The sequence below is a fragment of the Haematobia irritans genome, chromosome 4, assembly GCF_050003625.1.
Source record: "Haematobia irritans isolate KBUSLIRL chromosome 4, ASM5000362v1, whole genome shotgun sequence".
In the NCBI taxonomy this organism is placed as follows: domain Eukaryota; kingdom Metazoa; phylum Arthropoda; class Insecta; order Diptera; family Muscidae; genus Haematobia; species Haematobia irritans.
Genome location: NC_134400.1, coordinates 148,024,509 through 148,052,218, shown reverse-complemented (window position 1 = coordinate 148,052,218; position 27,710 = coordinate 148,024,509). Strand labels below are relative to the sequence as shown.

The 27,710-nt window shown below is 34.3% G+C and overlaps 1 protein-coding gene and 1 long non-coding RNA gene across 2 annotated transcripts in view; both read right to left on the bottom strand.

The window, feature by feature from the left end:
- The window catches only part of Dscam2 (Down syndrome cell adhesion molecule 2), a 210,552-nt gene that overhangs the window by 178,430 nt on the left and 4,412 nt on the right, over positions 1 to 27,710 (bottom strand). The window contains exons 3-4 of the mRNA XM_075307282.1: positions 25,215 to 25,361; positions 11,495 to 11,612 (exon numbers count right to left, since the gene is read on the bottom strand). Coding sequence (XP_075163397.1) covers positions 11,495 to 11,612; positions 25,215 to 25,361 — 265 coding nt within the window. The remainder of the gene's footprint in view (positions 1 to 11,494; positions 11,613 to 25,214; positions 25,362 to 27,710) is intronic.
- On the bottom strand, positions 26,252 to 27,458 carry LOC142236032 (uncharacterized). Its single transcript, XR_012721876.1, has 4 exons — positions 27,396 to 27,458; positions 26,699 to 26,764; positions 26,494 to 26,569; positions 26,252 to 26,399 (listed from the first exon to the last, which is right to left on the bottom strand). It is a non-coding gene; the product is annotated as an uncharacterized LOC142236032 (long non-coding RNA).

Sequence of the window (27,710 nt, the reverse complement as noted above, 5' to 3'; positions counted from 1 at the left end):
TTTATTTATGATTTATCGCTCGATATACCTGTATTAGAAGTATAGGAAAATTAGAGTCATTTTTACAACTTTTCGACTAAGCAGTGGCGATTTAACAAGGCAAATGTTGGTTGGTACCATTTTTGTCGAAATCAGAAAAACATATATATGGGAGCTATATCTAAATCTGAACCGATGTCAACCAAATTTGGCACGCATAGCTACAATGCTAATTCTACTCCCTGTGCAATATTTCAACTAAATCGGAGTTAAAAATTGGCCTCTGTGGTCATATGAGTGTAAATCGGGCGAAAGCTATATATGGGAGATATATCCAAATCTGAACCGATTTCAACCAAATTTGGCACGCATAGTTACAATGCAAATTCTACTCCCTATGCAAAATTTCAACTAAATCGGAGCTAAAAATTGGCCTCTGTGGCAATTTAGTGTAAATCGGGAGAAAGCTATATATGGGAGCTATATCTAAATCTGTACCGATTTGGCTGATATTTTGCAAGTTTTTCGAGACTCATAAAATATTCGGATGTACGGAATTTGAGGAAGATCGGTTGATATACACGCCAATTATGACCAGATCGGTGAAAATTATATATGGCAGCTATATCTAAATCTGAACCGATTTTTTCCAAAATCAATAGGGATCGTCTTTGAGCCGCAACAGGACCCTATTCCAAATTTTAAAAAAATCGGACTAAAACTGCGAGCTGTACTTTGCACACAAAAATACATCAACAGACGGACATCGCTAAATCGACTCAGAATTTAATTCTAAGCCGATCCGTATACTAAAAGGTTGATCTATGATTACTCCTTCTTGGCGTTACATACAAATGCACAAACTTATTATACCCTGTACCACAGTAGTGGTGAAGGGTATAAAAACGGTGAAAAATATACAAAAACAAGTAAGGAAAGTCTAAAGTCGGGCGGGGCCGACTATATTATACCCTGCACCACTTTGTAGATCTAAATTTCCGATACCATATCACATCCGTCAAATGTGTCGGGGGCTATATATAAAGGTTTGTCCCAAATACATACACCCTCAGAAAAAATCGCTTCTCTAACATATGTTCCAAACATAGTTTGCAGGACGCACATATATTAGTGGATACTGCCGAAACATTAATATGTTTGTTTTATGTGAACATATATGTTGTGAAGCATTTTGAGCCCAAAAATATTATATGCTTGGAAGAATTTTCCCCAAAGAAGATTGTGCTCATTCCCTCACATAATTTTCACTTCCACGAGTTTTTTTAGATCTTGGCACCTTTTTCTGTAATACAAATAATGTTGAAGAAATTATTCAATTTTATAATTTTACCTTTCGCCTGGACTGAGAATCGAACCGGGAACCATGCAATTTGTAAGCCAACACACTACCACTGGGCTACGTAGCTGTTATAGTTACCAATAGACAAATATCGTTATAAGTTACATTTATATAGCATAGTTTGCAGCGCCCACGAGCCGATGCAAACAAAACATTATTCAACAGAAACATATATTTGTTGGCCACGTGGAGCAGTGGTTAGCATGTCCGCCTTGCATGCAAAAGGCCCTGGGTTCAATCCCTACTCCGACCGAACACCAATTTTTATACCCTCCATCATAGGATGGGGGTATATTAACTTTGTCATTCCGTTTGTAACACATCGAAATATTGCTCTAAGACCCCATAAAGTATATATATTCTGGGTCGTGGTGAAATTCTGAGTCGATCTAAGCATGTCCGTCCGTCCGTCCGTCCGTCCGTCTGTTGAAATCACGCTAACTTCCGAACGAAACAAGCCATCGACTTGAAACTTGGCACAAGTAGTTGTTATCGATGTAGGTCGGATGGTGTTGAAAATGGACCATATCGGTCCACTTTTACGTATAGCCCCCATATAAAGGGACCCTCAGATTTGGCTTGTGGAGCCTCTAACAGAGGCATATTTCATCCGATCCGGCTGAAATTTGGTATATGGTGTTGGTATATGGTCTCTAACAACCATGCAAAAATTGGTCTATATCGGTCCATAATTTTATATAGCCCCCATATAAACCGATCCCCAGATTTGGCTTGCGAAGCCTAAAAGAGAAGCAAATTTCATCCGATCCGGCTGAAATTTGGTACATGGTGTTAGTATATGGTCTCTAACAACCGTGCAAAAATTGGTTCACATCGGTCCATAATTATATATAGCCCCCATATAAACCGATCCCCAGATTTGGCTTGCCGAGCCTCAAAGGGAAGAAAATTTCATCCGATCCGGCTGAAATTTGGTACATGATGTTGGTATATGGTCTCTAACAACCATGCAAAAATTGGTCTATATCGGTCCTTAATTATATATAGCCCCCATATAAACCGATCCCCAGATTTGGCTTGTGAAGCCTCTAAGAGAAGGATATTTCATCCGATCCGGCTGAAATTTGGTACATGGTGTTGGTATATGGTATCTAACAATCATGCAAAAATTGGTCCACATTGGTCCACAATTATATATAGCCCCCATATAAACCGACGCCAGATTTGGCTTGCGAAGCCTCAAAGAGAAGCAAATTGCATCCGATCCGGCTGAAATTTGGTACATGGTATTGGTATATGGTCCCCAACAACCGTGCAAAAATTGGTCCACATCGGTCCATAATTATATATAGCGCCCATATAAACCGAACCCCAGATTTGGGTTGCGGAGCCTCAAAGAGAAGCAAATTTCATCCGATCCGCCTGAAATTTGGTACATGATTTTGGTATATGGTCTCTAACAACCATGCAAAAATTGGTCCACATCGGTCCATAATTATATATAGACCCCATATAAACCGATCCCCAGATTTGGCTTTCGAAGTCTCCAAGAAAAGCCAATTTCATCCAATCCGGTTGTAATTTGGAACATGGTGTTAGTATATGATCTTTAACAACCGTGGCAGAATTGGTCCATATCGGTCCATAATTATATACATATAGCCCCCATATAAAACGTTCTCCAGATTTGACCTCCGGAGCCTCTTGGAGGAGCAAAATTCTTCCGATCCGGTTCAAATTAGGAACGTGGTGTTAGTATATGGTCGCTAACAACCATACCAAAATTGGTCCAATCACACAAAAATTGGTCCATATCGGTTCATAATCATGGTTGCCACTAGAGCCAAAAATAATCTACCAAAATTTTATTTCTATAGAAAATTTTGTCAAAATTTTATTTATAGAGAAAATTTTGTTAAAATTTTATTCGGTTCATAATAAAATTTTCATCATTGTCAGAATTTTATTTCTATAGAAAATTTTGTTCAAATTTTATTTAGTTCATAATCATGGTTGCCACTCGAGCCAAAAATAATCTACCAAGATTTTATTTCTATACAAAATTTTGTCAAAAGTTTATTTCTATAGAAAATTTTGTTAAAATTTAATTTCTGTAGGAATTTTTGTCAAAATTTTCTTTCTATAGAAAATTTTGTCAAAATTGTTATTTCTATAGAAAATTTTGTGAAAATTTTATTTCTATAGAAAATTTTGTTAAAATTTTATTTCTGTAGAAAATTTTGTAAAAATTTTATGTCTACTTTGTCAAACTGAATTATATACGTATTGGATCGATCTTTTTTGATTAAATATATAGCACGTATGGACTTACATACAATTTAGAAGATGGTGTTAGGAGGTTTTAAGATACCTTGCCATCGGCAAGCGTTACCGCAACTTAAGTAATTCGATTCTGGATGGCAGTGTTTAGAAGAAGTTTCTACGCAATCCATGATGGAGGGTACATAAGCTTCGGCCTGGCCGAACTTACGGCCGTATATACTTGTTTTTTTAATTTTTGTATTTATATTTTTATATTATTAAATAAAATTTTTACAATGAAACTTCGAAATGTATGTTATTAAAGATTTACAGTCAGAAAAGAACAGTGCTTGATATAAACGAAATGGACTGAGCTTTTGGATAATTTTTTTTTATTGCAAAAATAACAATTTTGTAGCAAAAAACTGTTTTTGGTATAAAAGCTTGAAATGTTGGAAGCATTTACCACCATTTTAAATGCATTTAAAACTTATCGTGTTTTGTACTTAATTTCATTTTTACCCTTAAGGCCGGTATTAAGTTGGCATTATCGTTCTAAAATGGCCCTGTTTTGCCTTTTACTTTTCTTTAATAATTCATTTTAAAGAAAATAACCTTTTTCAATTTTTTAGCAAAACTCGAACTTAATGCCCGCTTCCGAATGTCTATTCTCTTTACACGAGTATTCAAATTAAATAATATTTAGACTTTCCGAAACAACATACAAGCAGTTTCACAGAAATTGCTCTCTTTTGATTCTCTCGCTGTGTTATGTTGATATCTCTCGTCAACCCTCCCGGTTTCCATCTCTATTTCTTTCTCTATACTCTCTCTCTCTCTCTCTGTCGCTCTCTGAATAAAATATCACAACATATATATGTTTACTCTAAATTTGTAAATTTATATATGTTTACATTCACATATATTATTTTTATGAAACATTCATGCCCCAAACATAATATGTTCTAATATATTAACATATGTGTCCCAAACATTTAGTGTTAGTTTAGGAACATTACATGTTTGCACTTAAATATATTGTGTTTAAAAATTGTGCCCGAAACACATTTTGTTTATATCGGAACATATGAAAAACATATTTTTCTAACAGTGTACACTCAGAGAAGAGTGAACCTATTAGCGAGTTATTTTTAACTAACCAGTGCACAGTGGTCGATCCCTTTGGCCAAAAATAAAAATCAAAGTTAGTAATTTGTCAAAAAGTGTTGCATCACTGTTTCTTATGTAAACAAGGTTTTACAATATGTATTTGTTTTTGTTTTATTCCATCTGTACTCTTTGAGAACGGCTTCAAAGAGAGAGCAAGTAAGCAGTTGGTTTTTGAAGTGTGAAAAAGTATAAAACTAAGGGCAATTTTAGATAAATAAAACAAAAGACAAAAATGATATCGAAATAAATCGAAATGATTATTGAATTAAATGGTATTAACTATATTTTAGAATAAAAGAAGTGTGTACAAATTGTTTTAAATTTGTTATAAAATCAAATTTTGTCAGTCTCATTGTTTCGTGTTCGTTCGTTCTTATATGTAAAATTCATGTAGAGTTTTAGTTGTATTCCCCCCTGAAGTCTCCAATGGGATTTTTTGTGGTTTATTAGTTAATATTTAAAGATGCTAAATTGATAAAAAGAAGCTGCTTTTTTTTGCCCCCCTTTTGTTATCTCCCTAATACCGAAGTGGTCTTGTTTTTTTATATCCAAATATGAATTTTTGTGTGGTGTTTGCTAACACTAGTTTACACTGAAAATGTACATTTGATGACTTTTCTTATGTATTTTGATTTGTTGAATTCGAAACTGAAGGTTAAAAAAAATTTTATGGGACCGTTTTTGAGATATCCCGTTATTTTTAGGTTTTCAGACTACTTTCACTAAACAAATTATACCTCGAGCTAGAAATGTCCGATTATATCGTTGTTTGTACTTGCATGCAAGGTATTGAGATGATAAGTTAAGTGGTTCAAAATATATCGATGAAAATAGGGCGAATTAAAAAAACAATCTTATTTTACTATTTCATGAAAATCGGATAAAAATTACTGTCCTTGGAGTAAAATCGGGAGATCGGTCTATACGTGGGCTATACCAACACATGGTCTGATTCACCTCATTTCCGTTACATCTATTTGTGATCTTAAAATAATTCTAGATTTTAAATTTTAGACAAATCGGATAGAAAGTACTTTTTCTAGAAGCCCAAAAAATAAAATCGAAAGATCGGTATATATGGGGGCTATACCAACACATGAACCTATAACCATTATTTTCTTCACACCTATTTGTGGTCCTAAAATAACTCTGTATTTGAAGTTTAAGGCAAATCGGAAAGAAAATACGGTTTCTAGAAGCCCAAGAAGTAAAATCGGGATATCGGTCTATATGAGGGCTATATAAAAACATGGACCGATAGACACCATTTTCGGCACTCCTATTTGTGGTCCTAAAATATCTCTAGATTTCCAATTTCAGATAAATCGGATAGAAACTATGGTTTCTAGAAGCCCAAGAAGTAAAATTGGGGGATCGGTCTATATGGGGGCTATACCAAAACATGGACCGATACACACCATTTTCATCTCACCTACTTTTGGTCCTAAAATACCTTTAGATTTAAATTTTCAGCCAAATCGGATAGAAAATACAATTTCTAGAAGCCCAAGAAGTAAAATCGGGAGATCGGTCTATATGGGGGGCTATACCAAAACGTCATCAATCAATCCCATTTTATCATTAAATTGTCGTGACATAATTATAAAGCCGTGACCGAAGTTTCACGATGATACCTATATAGCACCGACCACTGTGCATCGTGAAACTTCGGTCAAGGCTTTATAATTATGTCAGGACTATTTAATGATAAAATGGGATTGATTGATGACGGTTTAGTATAGCCCCCCATATAGACCGATCTCCCGATTTTACTTATTGGGCTTCTAGAAACTGTATTTTCTATCCGATTTGGCTGGAAATTGAAATGTATAGGTATTTTAGGACCAAAAGTAGGTGTGCGGAAAATGGTGTGTATCGGTCCATGTTTTGGTATAGCCCCCATATGGACCGATCTCCCAACTTTATTTCTTGGGCTTCTAGGAACCACAGTTTAAATCTGATTTCCCTGAAATTGGAAATCTAGAGGTATTTTAGGACCACAAATAGGAGTGCCGAAAATGGTATCTATCGGTCCATGTTTTGGTATAGCCCTCATATAGACCGATATCCCGATTTTACTTCTTGGGCTTCTAGAAACCGTATTTTCTATTCGATTTACCTTAAACTTCAAATGCAGAGGTATTCTAGGACCACAAATAGGTGTGAAGAAAATGATGGTTATAGGTTCATGTGTTAGTATAGCCCCTATATATACCGACCTTCCGATTTTATTATTTTGGGCTTCTAGAAAACGTACTATCTATCTGATTTACCTAAATTTAAATTCTAGAATTATTTTAATATCACAAATAGATGTAACTGAAATGAGGTGAATCAGCCCATGTGTTGGTATAGCCCACGTATAGGCCTATCTCACGATTTTACTCCAAGGGCAGTAGTTTTTATCCGATTTTCATGAAGTTGTAATACACGATGGTTTTGAAAATTCGCCCTATTTTCATTGATATATTTTGAACCAATTAACTTATCACATATCCAATTATACACTTTTGTTCGTAATCTCAATACCTTGCATTCAAGTAGAAACAAAGATATAATCGGACATTTCTAGCTCGAGGTATAATTTGTTTAGTGGAAAAAGTCAGAAAAACTAAAAATAACGGAATATCTCAAAAACGTTTTCATAAAAAAATTTTTAACCTTCAATTTCGAATTCAGCAAATCAAAATACATAAGAAAAGTCATCAAATTTACATGTTCAGTGTAAACTAGCGTTAAAAAACACCACACAAAAATTCATATTTGGATATAAAAAACAAGACCACTTCGGTATTAGGGAGATAACACAAAGGGGGGCAAAAGAAAGCAGCTGATTTTTATCAATTTAGAATCTTGAAATATTGACTAATAAACCAAAAAAATCCCGTTGGAAACTTCAGCGGGGAAGCCAACTAAAACTCTACATAAAATTTACATATAAGAAAGAACGAACACGAAACAATGAGACTGACAAAAATTGATTTTATAACAAATTTAAAACAATTTTTGCACACTTTTTATACCCTTCACCACTACTGTGGTACAGGGTATAAAAAGTTTGAGCATTTGTATGTAACGCCAAGAAGGAAAAATCTGAGACCCATCGTTTAGTATACCGATCGTCTTAGAATTGAATTCTGAGTCGATTTAGCGATGTCCGTCTGTCTGTCTGTCTGTATGTCTGTCTGTCTGTCTGTCTGTCTGTCTGTCTGTCTGTCTGTCTGTTGGTGTATTTTTGTGTGCAAAGTACAATTCGCAGTTTTAGTCCAATTGTCCTAAAATTTGGTATAGGGTCCTGTTTCGGCTCAAAGACGATCTCTATTGATTTTGGAAAAAATCGGTTCAGATTTAGATATAGCTGCCATATATATTTTTCACCGCCGTACATCCAAATATTTTATGAGTCTCGAAAAACCTGCAATATAGCAGCCAAATCGGTTCAGATTTAGATATAGCTCCCATATATAGCTTTCGCCCGATTTACACTCGTTTGCCCACAGAGGCCAATTTTTGGCTCCGATTTAGTTGAAATTTTGCACAGGGAGTAGAATTAGCATTATAGCTATGCGTGTCAAATTTGGTTGAAATCGGTTCAGATTTAGATATAGCTCCCATATATAGCTTTCGTCCGATTTACACTCAAATGACCACAGAGGCCATTTTTTTTGTTCCGATTTAGTTGAAATTTTGCACAGGGAGTAGAATTAGCATTGTAGCTATGTGTGCCAAATTTGGTTGAAATCGGTTCAGATTTAGATATATCTCCCATATATAGCTTTCGGCCGATATGGACTAATACGGTCCCAGAAGACAGAGTTTTGGCCCAATTTGTTTGAAATTTTGCACTGGGAGTACAATTAGTAGTGCAGTTAAGTGTGATTGAAATCGGTTCAGATTTAGATATAGCTCCCATATATATCTTTCGCCCGATATGGACTAATATGGTTCTAATAGCCAGAGTTTTGGCCCAATTTGGTTGAAATTTTGCACAGGAAGTAGATTTAGCATTGTAGCTATGCGTGCCAAATTTTATTGAAATCGGTTCAGATTTATATATAGCTCCCATATATAGCTTTCGCCTGATTTACACTCATATGACCACAGAGCCAATTTTTTACTCCGATTTAGTTGAAATTTTGCACAGGGAGTAGAATTAGCGTTGTAGCTATGCGTGCCCAATTTGGTTGAAATCGGTTCATATTTAGCTATAGCTCCCATATATATTTTTCTGATTTCGACAAAAATGGTCAAAATACCAACATTTTTCCTTTTAAAATCGCCTCTGCTTAGTCGAAAACTTGTAAAAAGAACTGTAATTTTCCTAAACATCTAATACATATATATCGAGCGATAAATCATAAATAAACTTTTGCGAAGTTTCCTTAAAATTGCTTCAGATTTAAATGTTTCCCATATTTTTTTACTAACATTGTGTTCCACCCTAGTGCAGTAGCCGACTTAAATTTTGAGTCTATAGATTTTATAGTAGTCTATCAAATTCTGTCTAGATCGAGTGCTATTTAAATGTATGCATTTGGGACAAACCTTTATATATAGCCCCAAAGACATTTGTCGGATGTGATATGGTAACGAAAATTTAGATCTACAAAGTGGTGCAGGGTATAATATAGTCGGCCCCGCCCGACTTTAGACTTTCCTTACTTGTTTATTTTAAAATATAGTTAATACCATTTAATTCAATATTCATTTCGATTTATTTCGATATAATTTTTTGTTTGTTTTATTTATTTAAAAGTGCACTTAATTGTATACTTTTTCACACTTCAAAAACCAACTGCTTACTTGCTCTCTTTTTGAAGCCGTTCTCAAAGAGTACAGATGGAATAAAACAAAAACAAATACACATTGTAAAACCTTGTTCGCATAAGAAACAGTGATGCCACACTTTTTGACAAATTTCTAACTTTTTTATATTTGGCCAAAGGGATCGACCACTGTGCGATGGTACCTCCACGGGAAGTATTTTTGGCCGCTAACTCCATATAGCACCGACCACTGTGCATCGGTCAATAATTATATATAGCCCCCATATAAACCGATCCCCCGATTTGGCTTGCCGAACCTCTAAGAGAAGCAAATTTCATCCGATCTGGCTGGAATTTGGTACATGGTGTTGATATATGGTCTCTAACAACCATGCAAAAATTGGTCCACATCGGTCCATACTTATATATAGACCCCATATAAACCGTTCCCCAGATTTGGCTTGCGGAGCCTCTAAGAGAAGCAAATTTCATCCGATCCGGCAGAAATTGGGTACATGGTGTTAGTATATGGTCTCTAGCAACAATGCAAAAATTGGTCCACATCGGTCCATAATTATATATAGCCCCCATATAAACCGATCCCCAGATTTGAACTCCGGAGCCTCTAAGAGAAGCAAATTTCATCCGATTCGGTTGAAATTTGGTATGTGGGGTTAGCATTTGGCCCAAGCACCCATGCAAAAATTGGTCAAAATCGGTCCATAATTATATATAGCCCCCATATAAACCGATCCACAGATTTGACCTCCGGAGCCCCTTGGAAGAGCAAAATTCATCCGATTCGGTTGAAATTTGGTATGTGCGGTTAACATATGGCCTCAAACACCCATGCAAAAATTGGTCAAAATCGGTTCATAATTATATATAGCCCCCATATAAACCGATCCACAGATTTGACCTCCGGAGCCCCTTGGAAGAACAAAATTCATCCGATTCGGTTGAAATTTGGTACGTGATGTTAGTACATGATATTTAACAACCATGCCAAAAGTGGTCCATATCAGTCCATAATCACATATAGCCCCCATATAAACCGATCCCGAGATTTGGTTTTGGAGCCACTTGGAGGAGCAAATTTCATCCAAGTCAGTTGAAATTTGGTACATTGTGCTAGTATATGGCCGTTAACAACCATGCCTAACTAGGTCCATATCGGTCTATAGTTATATATAGCCCTCAGATAAATAGATCCCAAATCACACAAAAATTGGTCTATATCAAGTTCATAATTGTATATAGCCCACATATAAGCGACCCCCATATTTCAATTGTGGCTCTCTACATACCGTGCAAAAGTCCATATTGATTCGTAATTATTTGTGGACTTACCTATACATACCTTTTTTGTCTAATATATATCACGTATGGACTAACTCACAATTTAGAAAACGATGCTAAAAAGTTTTAAGATACCACAACCCAATTAATTCGATTGTGGTTGACAGTCCTTCGTAGAAGTTTCTACGCAATCCATGGTGGGGGGTACATAAGATTCGGCCTGGCCGAACTTACGGCCGTATATACTTGTTTTTTTTTTTGTTTATTATAACAAAATAGTGTTCTCTCAAGGTCATAGGGGCCTCATTAGACTAATATACCCAGGGCCTCTAAAAGGTTAAAGACGGTCCTGTATATATCCACAATTTACTATAGAGAAGATAGTAACCGATTCTATAGCATTATTCATTTGTAACAAAAATCGTCTTACTATATGTATGATAATTCGAACGTTCTTGTATATGGGACCATGGTGGTGGGGGTTTAAGATTCTTCCCTGCCGAACTTGTTTTCTTCAAGAATACGCAATTCTTGTTTACATAGCAATGATGTAATCGCAAGCAATTTCCTCATCTCAAACTATTTTGCAATGGGGATTTTTCGCATTCGCCAAAGTTTAATTAAAACTCTGCAACTATCCAACGTTTAATGGCGTAATTGGCGTTCCGCTTAGATTGATCGAGTTCACTGAACTTACCTGTATTCAGGCGATGGACAGCCCTGTGCAACACACAACAACACCGCTCCTTCGTCCTGGGAAACTTGAACATGTGATGTGTGTTCAACAACACTTGGCGATATAATGCCTCGATGAGCTGAAATGTTGAAGAGAAAAACAATTTTAATTAAATTGCATCAAATACATGGCAGGTAAACACTTGTAAAGCTACATCATTAGATGGCTCAGTTCATGATGGTGCTGCATCAGTGCTCCCGGAGCACTGTGGAATGGGTAAACATCCGTTTGGTATTGGATAATTAGCCATTGCCTGATTACACAATCAATTATTGCTCTGGACAAAGTACCAAAAATTGTCAGTTAAAGAATCAATAGAAGCCAACCAAAATGTAAGAACGGCGGATTCAGGTCGAAGCTGCCAATATGGTACTCCAGATGAGCTTTATCTACCCGGGGATGTTTAAAGTAGACAAAATAATATCATATTCTTAGGTTAGGTTAGGTGGCAGCCCGAAGTATCAGGCTCACTTAGACTATTCAGTCCATTGTGATACCACATTGGTGAACTTCTCTCTTATCACTGAGTGCTGCCCGATTCCATGTTAAGCTCAATGACAAGGGACCTCCTTTTAATAGCCGAGTCCGAACGGCGTTCCACATTGCAGTGGAACCACTTAGAGAAGTTTTGAAACCCTGAGAAATGTCACCAGCATTATTGAGGTGGTCTTATAGTCATAGTCATAGTCTTAGATATAAGTTTTTGGTGGTGCAATAAAACAATTGCAAATCCACATATTTATACCCCCTTCACCACTACTGTGGTACAGGCTATAATATGTTTGTGCATTTGTATGTAACGTCAAGAAGGAACAGTCTTAGACCCATTGTTTAGTATACCGATCGTCTTCGAATTAAATTCTCAGGCGATTTAGCGATATCCGTCTGTCTATCTGTCTGTATATGTAATTTTATGTGCAAAGTACAGCTCGCAGTTTAAGCCCGATCGTCCTCAAATTTGGCATGGGGCCTTTCTTCGGGACAAATACAATCGCTATTGATTTCAGAAAAATCGGTTTAGATTTAGATATAGCTCCCATATATATTTTTCATCCGATATAACCTAACCCAGAGGACAGAGTTTCAGTCAGGTATTTTAGGGCCACAAAGAGGTATGCCGAAAATAGTGAGTATCGGTCCTTGTTTTGATATAGCCCCTATATAGACCAATCTCCAGATTTTATTTATCAAGCTTATAGAAAACGTTGCTTAACCCTTTCGACCCCGAATTTTTATAGGTATCGCTAAATTTTTTTTTTTACTTTTAATCATGTTGAAGTCGCCAAAATTTCGGGTCGTTTATGTCTCACGCTTTCGCACGATTCACGACAATTTTCGTAATTCACGACAAATCTCGTGAGTCACGAATATTTTCGGAACACGACAATTTTCGTGGTTCAATAAAATTCAGGTAATTAACGAAATTTCTCGTGACTCACGCTATTGAAATCTTAAGCGTGATTAAATAAGTAAGGGTGATTAAAATCGGTGAGCTTGAATTTGTTAGTGATTGTGACTTTTTGTGTCTGTTTTACCGTGAGTGTGAATTTTATCGTGAACATGAATTTTATCGTTAACGTGAATTTTATCTTGAGCGTGAGTTGGATCGTGAGGGTGGGTTGGATCGTGAAAGTAAATTTTTATCGGGAGCGTGATTTCGGAGAAAGTTTACTCACTCACAATCACGAACACAATTTAATTTTTACTCACGCTCATGCGCCACACATTTTTCTTTAATCCCGTTCACGCATATTCACTAGATTTCGTTTAAATTTCATTCACGGCTTCGCGTGAATCACGCGTGACTCACGAAATTGTTTTTTTTTTGTTTTTAACCCAGTCAATTTAACTGGCGGTGTAAAAAAACCAAAGTATTATAAAGCGACAATATTCGTGCTAATCCACTAGTATGTTGCCACTAGTATGTTCCTCCCTTTTTACGATTCCTTCCAAATTCCCCACTGCACTGCAGATATGTTTTCCACATCATCGCCGCATTTCTCGTCACTGGGACATCCCAATTGAAGTTCAAAATTTTTTCAAAATCATTGTTTTTCAAACCTTTTTTCTCCAGGTCTTAGGTTCAAAAATATGTAATTTTACTACCACAATTGCCCAAAGTTGCCCACAGACAACTTTTCAATTTTAAAAATTTCTCATCTGTTGTTTTTTTGCAATCTAAGATTTGACTTCCAGAAATATTTTATTTGACATGTACTACAATAGATTTAATAAAAACTTTCAACATTTTAGTTGTGATTTTTGAAAAAAGTCACATGTATAAAAACCTCTTTTAAAATTCGCAAATTTTTTTTTTTCTTTAGGTACGTGCGTATTAATGAAATTTTTTTTACTAATTGACAACCAAATTAGCTGATTTTTCACTCAACTTGAAGAAAACACTTGTAGCTTTCGATACCGTTAGAGTTTTATGAACAAAAACAAAAACAACGCTGCCAGTGAGTCTCAAAACACAAAAAGTTGCCCACAGGCAACTTTAGGGTCGAAAGGGTTAAAATGGAAATCTAGAGGTAGTTTACGAACACAAAGAAGTATGAGTATCGGTCCATGGTTTGATATATCCCCCATATAGACCGATCTCCAAATTTTATTTCTTGGGCTTATAGAACCCGTAGTTTTTATCCAATTTGAATGAAATTCGAAATCTAGAACTATTTTAGGACCATAAAAAGGTATGCCGGAAATGATGAGTATAGGTCCATATGTTGATATAGTCCCCATATAAACCGATCTCCAGATTTTACTTCTTGGGCTGATAAAAACCGCAGTTTTTATCCAGTTTGCCTGAAATTGGAAATCTAGAGGTATTTTAAGAGCATAAAGTGGTATGCCCAAAAAAGTGTGAGTATTGGTCCATGTTTTGATATAGCCCCCAGATTTTATTTCTTGGGCTTATAGAAACCGTAGTTTTTATCCAATTTGCCTGAAATTGGAAATCTAGAGGTATTTTAAGAGCATAAAGATGTATGCCGAAAATAGTGAGTATCGGTCTAAGTTTTGATATAGCCTCCATATAGACCGATCTCCAGATTTTACTTCTCGGGCTTATAGAAACTGTAGTTTTTATCCAATTTGCCTGAAATTAGAGATCTAGAGGTTTTCTAGGACTACAAATACATGTGCCGAAAATTGCGTCTACATGTCCATGTTTTAGTATAGCCCCCATAAGACCAATCTCCCGATTTCACTCATTGGATTTCTAGAAACCATAGGTTTTATCCGATTTGCCTGAAATTGTAAATATACTGGTATTTTAGACTCACAAAAACGTGTATCGGATTTAGTTTTTATCGGTCCATTTGATAAGGCCTCCATATAGACCGATTTCACTTCTTGAGGGTATAGAAGGCGCACTGATCATGAAAATTGCTTGAAACTGAATGTAAAATTTTCAGATTTTACTTCTCGTAAATAATGGTGATGAAAATCTACAGATTTTAGATTTCAAATCAAGGCGTTATTTCATCATTTTCTTGCACACCTGCAAGATATGTTAAGGATTCCTTTAAAACACAAACAAAAATTAGAGTACATTGTAATTCGTTAATTTGGCCTTTTAAAGGCTTTGAATTGCTTCAATAAATGGTTCTTATAAATCCAGAATCGGATGTAGCCTTCATAGGTAAAATCTTTAGATTTATCTTCGGAAAGTGTACTAGTTGAACTGCTCTATTTAGGAGAATATCTGTCATCAAACCCCACACACAAAGAAAATTTCATTAAAAGTCAGCCAACGAAAAATTTTCATTGATAACGAAACATTTTCATTCATATAATGAAAATATTCGTTAATAGCACGAACATTTACTTTGATTTATAGAAAATTCGTTATATAAACGAAAAAATTCGTTGTATGAACGAATTTGTTTCATTGGATGACTTTTAACGACACAATTCGTTAATATAACGAAACTGTTTCTGTTAGTGCACTGGAATTCCAAAGGAAACTATAATATTTGATTCATGTTGTGGGTATTTAAGATTCGGCCCGGCCGATCTTACTGCTGTATGCACTTGTTTTTGTTTCATTTGACCATTTAACTTATTTCCATTCATCAACGACCCAATTTTTGTGGGCCTTACTAAGCGCCCACCCGAGCCATAAATAATCTACCAACATTTGGGGAAAATCTTACCAAAAAAAGTACCAAATAAAAAAATCTTATATAATATTTCTATAGAAAATTTTGTCAAAATTTTATTTCTATTGAAAATTGTGTCAAAATTTTATATTTGTAGAATATTTTGTCAAAATTTTATTTTTATAGAAACGTTTATCAAAATTTTATTTACACAGAAAATTCTGTGAAAATTTTGCTTCCATAGAATATCTTGTCAAAATTTTATTACTATAGAAAATATTGTCAAAATTTTATTTCTATAGAATATTTTGTAAAAATTTTATTTCTATAGAATATTTTGTCAACATTTTATTTCTATAGAAAATTTTGTCAACATTTTATTTCTATAGAAAATTTTGACAAACTTTTATTTCTATAGGATATTTTACAGAAAATTACACAGAACAAATAAATACGGCGTTAAGTTCGGCCGGGTCGAATCTTAAACACCCACCACACCGAAAAAAAGCAAACTGTTTTATAGGAAGAATGTTCATACCTCGCGCGAAAATTGAACTATTTTGTACTCCAAGTTTTGAGATTTGCACGAAGTGTTGTTAAAACCAGGAAAATTTAGTAGCATGTTGCACTTTTTTAACTGTTGTTCTCGAAATTACTCCCTCTCATTGAAGAAAAAATAACTAAAAGCAAATAAGAAAATCATGACCATTTTAACCATACAGTAGTTCATTCTGTTACATTCTGTTGTTTTAGTTAAAAATGAACTTATGTGTACGGTCATTGAACTTTATACTCGCGTTTAGTTCATAAAATGTTTGAAACATACTAAAAACAAGTAAGGAAAGTCTAAAGTCGGGCGGGGCCGACTATATTATACCCTGCACCCACTTTGTAGATCTAAATTTTCGATACCATATCACATCCGTCAAATGTGTTGGGGGCTATATATAAAGGTTTGTCCCAAATTCGTACATTTAAATATCACTCGATCTGGACAGAATTTGATAGACTTCTACAAAATCTATAGACTCAAAATTTAAGTCGGCTAATGCACTAGGATGGAACACAATGTTAGTAAAAAGAAACATATGGGAAACATTTAAATCTGAAGCAATTTTAAGGAAACTTCGCAAAAGTTTTTTTTTATGATTTATCGCTCGATATATATGTATTAGAAGTTTAGGAAAATTAGTCATTTTTACAACTTTTCGACTAAGCAGTGGCGATTTAACAAGGAAAATGTTGGTATTTTGACCATTTTTGTCGAAATCAGAAAAACATATATATGGGAGCTATATCTAAATCTGAACCGATTTCAATGAAATTTGGCACACATGACTATATTACTAGTTGTACTCCTAGTGCAAAATTTCAACCAAATTGGGCCAAAACTCTGGCTTCTGGGGCCATATATGTCCATATCGGGCGAAAAATATATATGGAAGCTATATCCAAATCTGAACCGATTTCAATCAAATTTGGCACACATGACTATACTACCAATTGTACTGCTTGTGCAAAATTTCAAGCTAATCGGGATAAAACTCTGGCTTCTGGGTCCATATAAGCGCATATCGGGCGAAAGATATATATGGGAGCTATATCTAAATCTGAATCGATTTCAACCAAATTAGGCACGCATAGCTACAATGCTAAATCTACTCCCTGTGCAAAATTTCAACCAAATTGGGCCAAAACTCTGGCTTTTAGGACAATATTAGTCCATATCGGGCGAAAGATATATATGGGAGCTATATCTAAATATGAACCGATTTCAATCAAATTTTACACACTTGACTATACTACTAATTGTACTCATAGTGCAAAATTTCAACCAAATTCGGCCAAAAATCTGGCTTCTGGGGCCATATAAGTCCATATCGGGCGAAAGATATATATATATATGGGAGCTATATCTAAATCTGAACCGATTTCAATCAAATTTTGCACACTTGACTATACGACTAAGTGTTATGTTTGTACAAAATTTCAAGCAAATCGGTATAAAACTCTGGCTGCTGGGTCCATATTAGTGCATATCGGGCGAAAGATATATATAGGAGCTATATCTAAATCTGAACCGATTTCTTCCAAAATCAATAGGGTTCTATTCTGACCCAAATTAGGAACATGTGCCAATTTTGAAGGCGATTGGACTTAAATTGCGACCTAGACTTTGATCACAAAAATTTGTTCACAGACAGACGGTTGGACGGCCGGACAGACGGACATGGCTCAGGGACCCACCCTGAGCATTATTGCCAAAGACACCATGTGTCTATCTCGTCTCCTTCTGGGTGTTACAAACATATGCACTAACTTATAATACCCTGTTCCACAGTGTGGCGCAGGGTATAAAAATGGACTGTGGACAATTTCGCAAAAAATAATAAAATTGAACTACAAACAATCATAAATAATCTACAAACATTTGGGGAAAATCTTACCAAAAAAGTACCAAACAAAAACATTTTATTTTGCAAAAGTTATATTTCTATAGAAAATTTTGTCAAAATTTTATTTCTATGGAAAATTGTGTCAAAATTTTATATTTGTAGAATATTTTGTCAAAATTTTATTTTTATAGGAAATTTTATCAAAATTTTATTTACACAGAAAATTATGTGAAAATTTTACTTCTATAAAAATTTTTGTCAAAATTTTATTACTATAGAAAATTTTGTCAAAATTTTATTTCTGTAGAATATTTTGTAAAAATTTTATTTCTATAGAATATTTTGTAAAAATTCTATTTCTATAGAATATTTTGTCAACATTTTATTTCTATAGAAAATTTTGTCAAAATATTGTTTTATTTTCGTTAAATACAATGTTTTCTAATCAACAAATATAATAATGATACACAAAATATTTTCATAGAAAAACAAGTATGTAAAGTCTAAAGTCGGGCGGAGCCGACTATATTATACCCTTCACCACTATGTAGACAAAAACTTGTGTTACCATCTCAACTACTTTATATCCTTATAAAATTCTCATTGCTAAGTAGTAAAAATTAAAAGTTTTCTTCTACCTATACCTGTAATAAAGGGTGATTTGTTAAGAGCTTGATAACTTTTTTTTTTAAAAAAACGCCTAAAATTTGCAAAATCTCATCGGTTCTTTATTTGAAACGTTAGATTGGTCCATGACATTTACTTTTTGAAGATAATTTCATTTAAATGTTGACCGCGGCTGCGTCTTAGGTGGTCCATTCGGAAAGTCCAATTTTGGGCAACTTTTTCGAGCATTTCGGCCGGAATAGCCCGAATTTCTTCGGAAATGTTGTCTTCCAAAGCTGGAATAGTTGCTGGCTTATTTCTGTAGACTTTAGACTTGACGTAGCCCCACAAAAAATAGTCTAAAGGCGTCAAATCGCATGATCTTGGTGGCCAACTTACCGGTCCATTTCTTGAGATGAATTGTTCTCCGAAGTTTTCCCTCAAAATGGCCATAGAATCGCGAGCTGTGTGGCATGTAGCGCCATCTTGTTGAAACCACATGTCAACCAAGTTCAGTTCTTCCATTTTTGGCAACAAAAAGTTTGTTAGCATCGAACGATAGCGATCGCCATTCACCGTAACGTTGCGTCCAACAGCATCTTTGAAAAAATACGGTCCAATGATTCCACCAGCGTACAAACCACACCAAACAGTGCATTTTTCGGGATGCATGGGCAGTTCTTGAACGGCTTCTGGTTGCTCTTCACTCCAAATGCGGCAATTTTGCTTATTTACGTAGCCATTCAACCAGAAATGAGCCTCATCGCTGAACAAAATTTGTCGATAAAAAAGCGGATTTTCTGCCAACTTTTCTAGTAATAAAATTCAATGATTTGCAAGCGTTGCTCGTTAGTAAGTCTATTCATGATGAAATGTCAAAGCATACTCTTTGACACCATGTCTGAAATCCCACGTGATCTGTCAAATACTAATGCATGAAAATCCTAACCTCAAAAGAATCACCCTTTACATATGTATTGTCCGATAAATCATAAATGCACTTTTGCCAAATTGAACAAAATTGGCTTGAATACTAACATTTACTAGCATTGTGTTTCGTCCCAGGGTGTTATCCGATTTAAATTTGAATTGTAAAAAATACATGTATATTTCAATTTCGACTTCTATGCAGTTACCAAAACATTTGATGGATTTGAGATGGGCCAAAAAATTTTGGTCTACACAGTGGTGAAGGGTATAATATAGTCGGGCCCGCCCGACTTTAGCCTTTACTTACTTGTTTTATACACACAAACTTTTTGAGCATTCTAAATGGGCATTAGTATGCTAAAGTGATTTCATATAGCTTCCCACGTATGAGAATTTTTTTGCTGGGTATATATTTAGCTCCCAATAAATTTTTAGGATTTCAAATGGTCCCGAAAATTTTGGTCTACAAGATGGTGCGGGGTATAATATTGACGACCCCGCCCAACTTTAGACTTCCCTTACTGGTTTTTACTGGGAAAGTATTACATTTTTTTTTGTCCACAGCAGTATATACTACTTTCACCCAGAAAAAGTGTCTTCGAAACTAAAGGAAAAAATGTCCAACCATTTAGTTTAGCCATTTTATTTCCATTCAGTTAAATTTTTGTGTGAAATAATAAAATTTACTTGTTTCAGTAAAAAAATCCTAAACTGAAAGCAGTTAGGAATAGTTCATTAACTAGAATAAGGCATGGCATTTTACTAATACTGTTTTCTTCGCTGGGTATAAGAGTTTACTACTGAAAAAGAAAATTTTATTCACTGATAATAAAACGTTCGTAAAAATAAACAAAAACCGATATAAAACCAAGTTTCCTCAAATTTCCTCAAATGATAATTCTGACTTCCTTTATTATAGAAAGCTTATCATTCATACGAATAACACTTGGCATAGAAAAATATTTTAGTTCATTCGTTGGAATCGTGTTGTTATGGTATACTGAGAGATTGTGAAAAATAATATAGTAAATTAATATAATAAAAAAAAAACAAATAAAATATATAAAATATTTGTTATTTTAAATTAGTGAAAAAATGTTCGTTTTTTTAAATTGGTTTATAAAAAAGAAAACACCAGTACAATAACAACCCCTTCATTCGACTTCATTTTGGAATCTTGAATTATGAGGTAATATTCAGTGACGCTAACCTTTTGTGAAAAAATTGGTTTAGGATTTTTATACCCTGCGCCACACTGTGGTCTCCTTCTGGGTGTTGCAAACATATGCACTAGATGTTTGCAACACCCAGAAGGAGACGAGATAGACACATGGTGTCTTTGGCAAAAATGCTCAGGGTGGGCTCTTGAGTCGATATAGCGATGTCCGTCTGTCTGTCTGTCCGTGAACACATTTTTGTAATCAAATTCTAGGTCGCAGTTTTAGTCCAATCGACTTCAAATTTGGCACAAGTATGTGCTTTGGCTCAGAATAGATCCCTATTGATTTTGGAAGAAATCGGTTCAGATTTAGATATAGCTCCCATATATGTATTTCGCCCGATATGAACTTATATGGCCCCAGAAGCCCGAGTTTTACCCTAATTTGCTTAAAACTTTGCACAAGAAGAACAATTAGTACTATAGTCCAGTGTGCCAAATTTTTTTGAAATCGGTTCAGATTTAGATATAGCTCCCATATATAGCTTTCGCCCGATTTACACTCATATGGCCACAGAGGCCAATTTTTTGCTCCGATTTAGTTGAAATTTTGCACAGGGAGTAGAATTAGCATTGTAGCTATGCATGCCAAATTTGGTTGAAATCGGTTCAGATTTAGATATATCTCCCATATATAGCTTTCGCCCTATTTACACTCATATGACCACAGAGGCCAATTTTTAACTCCGATTTAGTTGAAATTTTGCACAGGGAGTAGAATTAGCATTGTAGCTATGCGTGGGAGCCACCGTGGTGCAATGGTTAGCATGCCCGCCTTGCATACACAAGGTCGTGGGTTCGATTCTTGCTACGACCGAACACCAAAAAGTTTTTCAGCGGTGGATTATCCCACGTCAGTAATGCTGGGACATTTCTGAGGGTTTCAAAGCTTCTCTAGGTGGTTTCACTGGAATGTGGAACGCCGTTCGGACTCGGCTATAAAAAGGAGGTCCCTTGTCATTGAGCTTAACATGGAATCGGGCAGCACTCAGTGATAAGAGAGAAGTTCACCACTGTGGTATCACAATGGACTGAATAGTCTAAGTGAGCCTGATACATCGGGCTGCCACATAACCTAACCTAACCTAACCTAGCTATGCGTGCTAAATTTGGTTGAAATCGGTCCAATTTTAGATATAGCTCCCATATATAGCTTTCGCCCGATTTACACTCATATGACCACAGAGGCCAATTTTTTCCTCCGATTTAGTTCAAATTTAGCACAGGGAGTAGAATTAGCATTGTAGCTATGCGTGCCAAATTTGGTTGAAATCGGTTCAGATTTAGATATATCTCCCATATATAGCTTTCGCCCGATTTACACTCATATGACCGCAGAGGCCAATTTTTAACTCCGATTTAGTTGAAATTTTGCACAGGGAGTAGAATTAGCATTGTAGCTATGCATGCCAAATTTGGTTGAAATCGGTTCAGATTTAGATATATCTCCCATATATAGCTTTCGCCCTATTTACACTCATATGACCACAGAGGCCAATTTTTAACTCCGATTTAGTTGAAATTTTACACAGGGAGTAAAATTAGCATTGTAGCTATGCGTGCTAAATTTGGTTGAAATCGGTTCAGATTTAGATATAGCTCCCAATTTTTTTTTAGGTCAATTTTTTCCTCCGATTTAGTTCAAATTTAGCACAGGGAGTAGAATTAGCATTGTAGCTATGCGTGCCAAATTTGGTTGAAATCGGTTCAGATTTAGATATATCTCCCATATATAGCTTTCGCCCTATTTACACTCATATGACCACAGAGGCCAATTTTTAACTCCGATTTAGTTGAAATTTTGCACAGGGAGTAGAATTAGCATTGTAGCTATGCGTGCCAAATTTGGTTGAAATCGGTTCAGATTTAGATATATCTCCCATATATAGCTTTCGCCCGATTTACACTCATATGACCGCAGAGGCCAATTTTTAACTCCGATTTAGTTGAAATTTTGCACAGGGAGTAGAATTAGCATTGTAGCTATGCATGCCAAAGTTGGTTGAAATCAGTTCAGATTTAGATATATCTCCCATATATAGCTTTCGCCCTATTTACACTCATATGACCACAGAGGCCAATTTTTAACTCCGATTTAGTTGAAATTTTGCACAGGGAGTAGAATTAGCATTGTAGCTATGCGTGCCAAATTTGGTTGAAATCGGTTCAGATTTCGATATAGCTCCCATATATAGCTTTCGCCCGATTTACACTCATATGACCACAGAGGCCAATTTTTTCCTCCGATTTAGTTCAAATTTAGCACAGGGAGTAGAATTAGCATTGTAGCTATGCGTGCCAAATTTGGTTGAAATCGGTTCAGATTTAGATATAGCTCCCATATATAGCTTTCGCCCTATTTACACTCATATGACCACAGAGGCCAATTTTTAACTCCGATTTAGTTCAAATTTAGCACAGGGCGTAGAATTAGCATTGTAGCTATGCATGTAAAATTTGGTTGAAATCGGTTCAGATTTAGATATAGCTCCCATATATAGCTTTCGCCCGATTTACACTCATATGACCGCAGAGGCCAATTTTTTCCCCGATTTAGTTCAAATTTAGCACAGGGAGTAGAATTAGCATTGTAGCTATGCGTGCTAAATTTGGTTGAAATCGGTTCAGATTTAGATATATCTCCCATATATAGCTTTCGCCCTATTTACACTCATATGACCACAGAGGCCAATTTTTAACTCCGATTTAGTTCAAATTTAGCACAGGGCGTAGAATTAGCATTGTAGCTATGCGTGCCAAATTTGGTTGAAATCGGTTCAGATTTAGATATATCTCCCATATATAGCTTTCGCCCTATTTACACTCATATGACCACAGAGGCCAATTTTTAACTCCGATTTAGTTGAACTTTTGCACAGGGAGTAGAATTAGCATTGTAGCTATGCGTGCTAAATTTGGTTGAAATCGGTTCAGATTTAGATATATCTCCCATATATAGCTTTCGCCCTATTTACACTCATATGACCACAGAGGCCAATTTTTAACTCCGATTTAGTTCAAATTTAGCACAGGGCGTAGAATTAGCATTGTAGCTATGCGTGCCAAATTTGGTTGAAATCGGTTCAGATTTAGATATATCTCCCATATATAGCTTTCGCCCTATTTACACTCATATGACCACAGAGGCCAATTTTTAACTCCGATTTAGTTGAACTTTTGCACAGGGAGTAGAATTAGCATTGTAGCTATGCGTGCTAAATTTGGTTGTAATCTGTTCAGATTTAGATATAGCTCCCATATATATGTTTTTTTTCTGATTTCGACAAAAATGGTCAAAATACCAAAATTTTTCTTGTAAAATCGCCACTGCTTAGTCTAAAAGTTGTAAATATAACTCTAATTCTCCTAAACTTCTAATACGTATATATCGAGCGATAAATCATAAATAAACTTTTGCGAAGTTTTTTTTTTGCTAACATTGCACTGAAAAAAAGCATGCCCGGTTCCAAAGTTTTTGTCTTTACTTTAAAAATTTTGGTATTAATTCCGGGCCAAAGAAGCGGAGAATACAAGTAAGGATAATTTTAAGACACAATTCTCTTTTAAATTTAGGTTTTGTGTACTTTCTTCTAGGAAGCAAATTTTAATTTTTGGCTTTCTCAGCTTTTTTTCTTCATATGCTATCAAAGTTCTTTAAAAACGAGTTAAAGGCAACTTTATTTTCCAAATTAGGACTCGACTTCCAGTTGAAATTATGCTATGTTTCAAGTAAAAAACGTCTTTAAAATAAAGTGTTGAAAAACATGTCCTATATTTGAACGATTTTTTGCTTTGTAGTCAAGATGCAAAAAGACAACAAATTTAAAGACAATTTCAATAAATTTAAAGAATTTTTCTGAATTATTAAAGTCAAGTTGACCTTAGCCTATAAATTTTTTCTTTCATGTTAAGATACCCATTTTTAAGTCAAATCACTTAATTATAAGGACAATACGACTTCATTGAAAAGTTTATCGACTTTTGGATAAGGAAAATAACTTTATTTTAGAGAAATGCGTCTGCTATGCTAAGCAAAATTTGTATTCGTATTTTAAAGACATGAAATTGTATTCGTATTTTAAAGACATGACTTCACGACAATATTTTTTTTCAGTGTATTTAGCTCCCAACAATTTTTTAGGATTTCCCGAAAATTTTGGTCTACATTGACGACCCCGCCCAACTTTAGACTTTCCTTACTGGTTTTTACTGGGAAAGTATTACAATTTTTTTTTTTTTTGCCCACAGCAATATATACTACTTTATTATTGACAAAAGTACAAATTAATTTCATCAATCTTTTAGAGCTCTATCAATTTACCAAACATATTGTGAATTTCTCATTTGCCAGAGCAATAAATCATACTTCATTGATGAGCCATCAATTTGACATTCAGAACATAACAATGTCTGCTGCTTTTACTTACAATTTATCCTCAGTCTCGTGGGTGAACTGACAACGACTTGACGTGTTAATCGATGCATGCTCCGGCATCGAAACGATTGGGATTCATCACTCTCCTGCAGGTTATGAATAAGTAATTCACCGGTGGGTAGGAGGTGAAATTTACCATCTGTAAATAGAAATTGCGGAAAATTATTGCACAAGTTTTCATTTTGTCAGCAATTGTTGTAGTGGTTTGATGATGACGATGATGAAGATGTTGTGTAATAAAAATTTGATTAAAATTAAATTTTTATGAAAATAAAATTTTTACATTAATTGAAAATTTTATGATATATTGGTATATGAGCCTATATGCCAAATGAAATATGATGCCCTGAAATTTGTAGCTTAACTAAAAATCCCATCTGGTGTTGACTCTCCAATGATTTTGGAAATAGATAATATGAGCATATTTAAATTTAATTTGTAATAAAATGTATAAGCTATGTACTATATATTCTGAATATGGCAACCGTAATTTGATATGTAGATTGTATTTATTAAATCAACATAATTACAATGAACAACAAACAGGTTAGATCATAGAGAATATTATAAATCCGTATACAGGAATTTGTAATCACTTACACAAATAACTTCACTGAAAAAACAGTGAACCCTTTTCCATTGCAAAATGAACTAAACTGTAGTAATATTGACCATGATTTAGCCCTTAAGGTTTTTTTCAACTTGTCTAGTTTATAATTTTCTTAAATTTTAGTTCATCTATAACATTGTAGTTTAGTTCATTTTTACAACACCATAAGATTTATGTACCCCTACCAAATTAAAAAGTCAGTATTATTTTGGTTTACTTGCTTATATTGTGGGAAACCCGATAATAAAAATTGGTTAACAGTCTCTTTAAAATGTCGACGACTAGACTATTTTTAAATCAATCATTCCACAGTATAGAGAAATTAAATAATTAAAGGAACAACAAACCGTTTTACCATTATGAGAATTTTCATACATTAAAATTAAACTATCTTTGAGCAAAAGTACTTTATTATAAAAACTTATGATGAAAGTTCTTAATACAATGTTTTTTGTGAATAAAAATTATGACCACATGGAAAAGAGAGTAGTTCATTTGAACCCGCTGTTTGGACATTTTGACTTATCCTTTTTTTATTCATCGTAGGTAATTTTTTCACATATCTTGCTGGAAAAAATGGAAACAATAATGAACATTGTTAAAAATTAACACCATGTAATGAAATATAATTTTTAATTCTTCATTTTAGCTTGTAACTTACCATATTTGGGGCATTTTATCAAATGGTGTAAGGAATTCAACTTTTCTTTGGAAAACGTATCACATAAAATTTGTACCTGAAACAATTAGAGAAATAATGAAGTATTCTAAATAAACTCATAAAACTGTGTTGTTATCGATGTGAAAGATATAATAAAATAAATATTCTAGTTGAAAGAAAGCCAAAGTTTTAATATAAAACTTACCAATTCTCTATTAAATTGTACGCTGAGGGGAAATATAAAAAGTTGTCCAAATTTATTTGGGTTACTCTGAAATTAAATATTAAATAAAATTATTAAATAAGTTTTCAAAAAATCTAATGAAAAAAATAATAATATGCATAAAAAACCAAATATTCTTGATATTCCTAGACAGGCATCAAAATGACGACACGTAATTTCATTTTCGATTTAAAATGCATTTTAGTCTATTGGGAAATGGTAAATTTAAGTTATACTGATTCGACCGTTTTATGAATTTTTGTTTTATACTACTTAAAAGCAAATTGAATAAGAAAATAAATTCAAGTTTGGTTCACTTTTTCGCTCACGATGAAAATTATATCGTCTTGAAATCAGCCGTAGTCAAAATGACGAAGGATGACGTTAATGTACAAAAAATAAGGATGGCTGTCCAGGGTTAAAAGAAAGTTAAAGAATCCTTGCCAATTCACTATTAAATTACAGGCAAAGGAGTACTAAAAATTTGTCCAAATTTTAAGGGGTTATTCTGATATTAAATATTTATTTTTACATTAAAAATATTACATTAGTTTCCAAAAAATTTAATTGAAGAAATACTAAAATAAGGTATTAAAACCCTGTAATTTTGATTATAAAAAGGTCATAAAAACGTAAATATTCTAGTTGAAAGAAAGCCAATTTTTAAAAGAAAACTTACCAATTCTCTATTTTTTTAAATTTGTTCGAATCCATCTGGAGTTGCTCTGAAATTAAATATTGCTTTTACAACAAAGAAAAACATTAAACTGGTTTCCAAAAAAATTAATAAACAAATAATAATATACATAAAAAATATTCTTTTTAAAAGTCATATTAAAAAAATACTTACCAATTTATGAATAAACTATACGCTGAGATATAACAAAAATTTTCCAAATTCATCTGGAATTGAATATTAATTTTTTACATAGAATAATACAAATTTCAATACACTTTCAAATTCAACATATTTTCATAAATATTCTTAATAACT